The sequence below is a fragment of the Glandiceps talaboti genome, chromosome 9, assembly GCF_964340395.1.
Source record: "Glandiceps talaboti chromosome 9, keGlaTala1.1, whole genome shotgun sequence".
In the NCBI taxonomy this organism is placed as follows: domain Eukaryota; kingdom Metazoa; phylum Hemichordata; class Enteropneusta; family Spengelidae; genus Glandiceps; species Glandiceps talaboti.
In genome coordinates, this window is record NC_135557.1 from 8,066,816 (window position 1) to 8,070,774 (window position 3,959).

The 3,959-nt window shown below is 39.5% G+C and overlaps 1 protein-coding gene across 1 annotated transcript; it reads right to left on the minus strand.

Annotated features, from left to right (window-relative positions):
- Positions 1-2,926: 2,926 nt before the first annotated feature.
- Positions 2,927-3,679, minus strand: LOC144439744 (uncharacterized). The gene has a single exon (XM_078128979.1). It carries the CDS (start codon positions 3,677-3,679, stop codon positions 2,927-2,929), a length of 753 nt encoding a protein of 250 aa, XP_077985105.1.
- Between the last annotated feature and the right edge of the window lie 280 nt (positions 3,680-3,959).

The following is a 3,959-nucleotide window of genomic DNA, read 5'->3' on the forward strand; positions in this document are numbered from 1 at the left end:
GACTTTCGTATAGTGTTAGTTCTGATATCATAATTTAAGAACATAAAATGTCAAAACAGACGATTCCTTTGGTGTGAATGTAGCCTGTGTGTGTTCTGTCTGCTATGACGTGATATTTAGCTACACCTCTCTTTATTTAGCCGTCTTTAGTTTGGTAACATAAGTGGATGAAGGCAGAAGGCAGGCAGAAAACATGGCATCTGTCGAGTCTTACATTACGTTGAACTCTACACAGTTGTTTCTGGTCTTTTGGATAACCCTTTTCACGGTCACTATACGAAAAGTCATATTTATATATAGTGTTTATTTACCCAAAAGTACAAATGAACATTACAGATACACATACAAAAACACTATCTCGTGGGTAAATAGGGGAATCGGGGTTTAGCTTATAGCTATTCAAGCCTGTCCCCTACCATAGTTATATACAATGGTTGACAGCAAAGTGATATATCAAAAGGAAATACATAGTGCCTCGGAGTTCATAGTACTTATGAAGAACATACGGTAACAATAAATGTACAGTGGTTTAATTTACTCTTCTAGAAGAAATTGTTTATAAGATCGCTTAAATTCGTTTAGCGTATTGATACATCTTATGTTGACAGGGATGCTATTCCAGATTTTTGCCCCTGAGAAGGAGAAAGAAAACTGACCTGAGTTTGTTCTGGCATAATATGGATAAATATTTTGATATGAACTGAGTCTTGTATTGTAATTATTGTGTGAAGGTTCAAAATAATCATACAAAGTGTGTGGTGATAGTTGATGGATCAAGCCATAAAGGAACCTATCAAATATCTATGCAGTTTAAAAACATCTAGAATATTCAACTGAGCAAACAAAGGAGAGGAGTGATCTGTTGGAGATTTAAACAAAACTGTTCGAACAATCATTTTCTGTGACATTAATATACGATTAAGATGTGATGAATAAGTGTTACCTCAAACCTCAAGGCCATCTCGCAAAGAGTTACTGAAGGAGGATGAATCATTGACAATAGATAATGCATTGACAAAATGTAGAGCCCAAGAAGCATAAGAAGCTCACATGAAAGCATTCGAAAGTGCAGGTACATTGAATACCAGGGTAGATGCTATTCACAATATACTTGATACCAAGAAGACTAACAGTGTAACTGACTGTAAGGTTTGTGCAAAGGACCATCCATATGGGAATTGTCCAGCATATCATAGCAAATGAGGTACCTGTGGTAACATTGGACACTGGAAAGCATGATGTCAGTCCCTGAATGATGAACGTAAGCCCACAAGCTGTGGTAAGAAGCAATTTGTGTCTAGATGACAGACAACAAGCGACAATACTAGAGATAGGATGAGTGGACGTGGTAACCAGGATGACAGAAACCAGAAACCTGTAAATACATTAGAGGATGAGTCTGATGATGACTATGAACAGTTATCCTTCGATGCTGTCCATACAAATAAGAGACGAGACTGTGATGAAAGTGATGACATCATGGTTGATGTAGATGTACAGATCCCTGGCTACAGTCAAGTGGCCAAGATGAAATGTAAAGTGGACACTGGTGCACAGGGAAATGTTCTACCTGTGAGAACATTTAAGAACATGTTTCCATCGCTAATCAGTTCTACAGGACTAGTCCATGGCAATGTTCTACAGAAACGTCCACATGTGAAATTGTACGCCTACAATGGAACAGAAATCAACCAACATGGATCTGGTAACCTGAAGCTGCGATATTATAGCAGAACAAAACAGTGGCATGAGATAGAATTCTTTATCAGGATATGACAGGATCAATAATTCTTGGGAAGCACGCAAGTCAACTGTTGAATATAATCACAGCCAACACTGTAGCAGAGATGACACTACGTGTATCAAATTCAGATGCCTTGGAACATATAGACAACACCTAAACCCTTGTGGACATGTACCCTGATAGATTTACAGGTATTGGTCAATTTCCAGGGAAATTTCACATGAATAAAGCCAGACGTGACACCAGTTATAAACCCTCCAAGGAAATATCCAATTCATCTGAAGGATGAAATCCAGGCCGAACTTGACAAAATGATGAAGATGGGTGTCAATGAACCCATACCAGCAAACGAGAGCACTGAATGTTTGAACTCACTTGCTTTCAGCAGGAAAGAGTCAGGTGGTTTATGTATATGTCTTGACCCACGTAACTTGAAGACTGTAATTAAGCCAACATACCATGGAGCACCGACAGTTTAAGAGATTACCCATAAACTCGCAGGTGCTAAAGTCTTCAGTAAGTTAGACACCCGACATGGTTACTGGAGCATTGAACTGGATGATGAATATGCAGCCCTGACATCATTCAGTACCCCAAGCTCGAGATTTAGATTTCTTCGCCTTCAATTTGGTCTTAGAGTCTCACAAGATATATTCCAAGAGAAAATGGATCTGATATTGGCTGGTTGCAAGGGCACTTTGAGTATTGCTGATAGCATTATCGTTTATGGACAAAACGAAACTGACCATGATCACAACCTACATAAACTCATGATACATGCTTGTCAACATGGGCTAGAGTTTAACCCTGACAAGTGCAAAATCAAGACCGAAAAGGTTAGATCGTATGGTCTCTACCATGGAGGGAGTACGCCCAGATGACAAGAAGGTGAAGGAGATTGTTGGCCTGCCAAGCCCTACTAATGTTAAGGAACTACAGCAATCTCTTGGCATGTTACAATATTTAACACCGTTTATTCCAAACATCTCAACCAGAACCTCAGTGTTACGAGATATGATCAAGAAAGATGTTAGTTGGATCTGGACACCAATTCACGATAACGTCTTTCAAGAGCTTAAGAAACTGGTATGTAATGCTGTTCATCATCATCATCATCATCATAAAAATTGATATAGCGCCAAATTCCAAAAAGTCAAATTGTTCAAAGGCGCTTGATGGTGTTCAATTTACACAGAATGCTCGCATAAACATGTGATGTTTCAGTCGTTTTTTGAAGATTTCCAGGCTTGTGGACTGGCGTATATCCTGTGGTAGGTCATTCCAAAGCTTTGGAGCACAGATTGTAAAGGCCCGACCACCATAGGTTTTGGTGTTAAATGTACGCTGGACTAACAGGCTTTTTTTAGCTGATCGAAGGGAGCGTTGTGGTTTATATTCCTCGATTAATTCTGAGATATATCCTGGGGCTTTATTGTTTTGAGCTTTGTAAGTCAGGAGAAGGATCTTAAATTCAATCCTGAAGTGGACAGGCAACCAATGTAGGTCACGGAGAGTTGGTGTGATATGAGTGAATTTCTTTGACCGAGTGACTATTCTGGCAGCAGTGTTCTGAGTACGTTGAAGCAGAGCAATATAGTTATCAGGGAGACCATAAAGGAGTGCATTTCCATAATCCAGCTTGGCTGACAAGATAGCATGGATAAGTGTTTGACAGGCTTTGTTTGTAATGTATTTTCTAATAGATCCAATTCTACGGAGATGGTTATAAATGGAATTGCATGTATTCTTGATATGGTGTGTCAGCATATGTGTGTTGTCGAAAGTAACTCCGATATTCCGTGCTGTCTTCACAACAGGTACAGATGCTGATCCAATTTTAAGATGGTCTACTGGATCAGGCAATGTGTTGAATTTGGAGCGAATAAGGAGAATCTCTGTCTTTGAGTCATTTAGCTGTAACTTGTTTTCTGTCATCCATAGTTTTATGTCACTGATGCAGGTTTCTGTAGAGTAAATGGCTGTAGAAGCATCTGGATATGAAAAGGCGAGGTATACATTGTTATCATCAGCGTATTGATGAAACTGTAGGTTATGCTTGCGATTGCCCAGTGGAGAGATGTATATTGTAAACATAGGAGGGCCCAACACTGATCCTTGTGGTACCCCACAGGCAAGGTGTGATGGTTTACTGTGGGTATTTCCAATTTTAACTGACTGGTAACGTTGTTGGAGATAGACCTGTTACACTCAACTA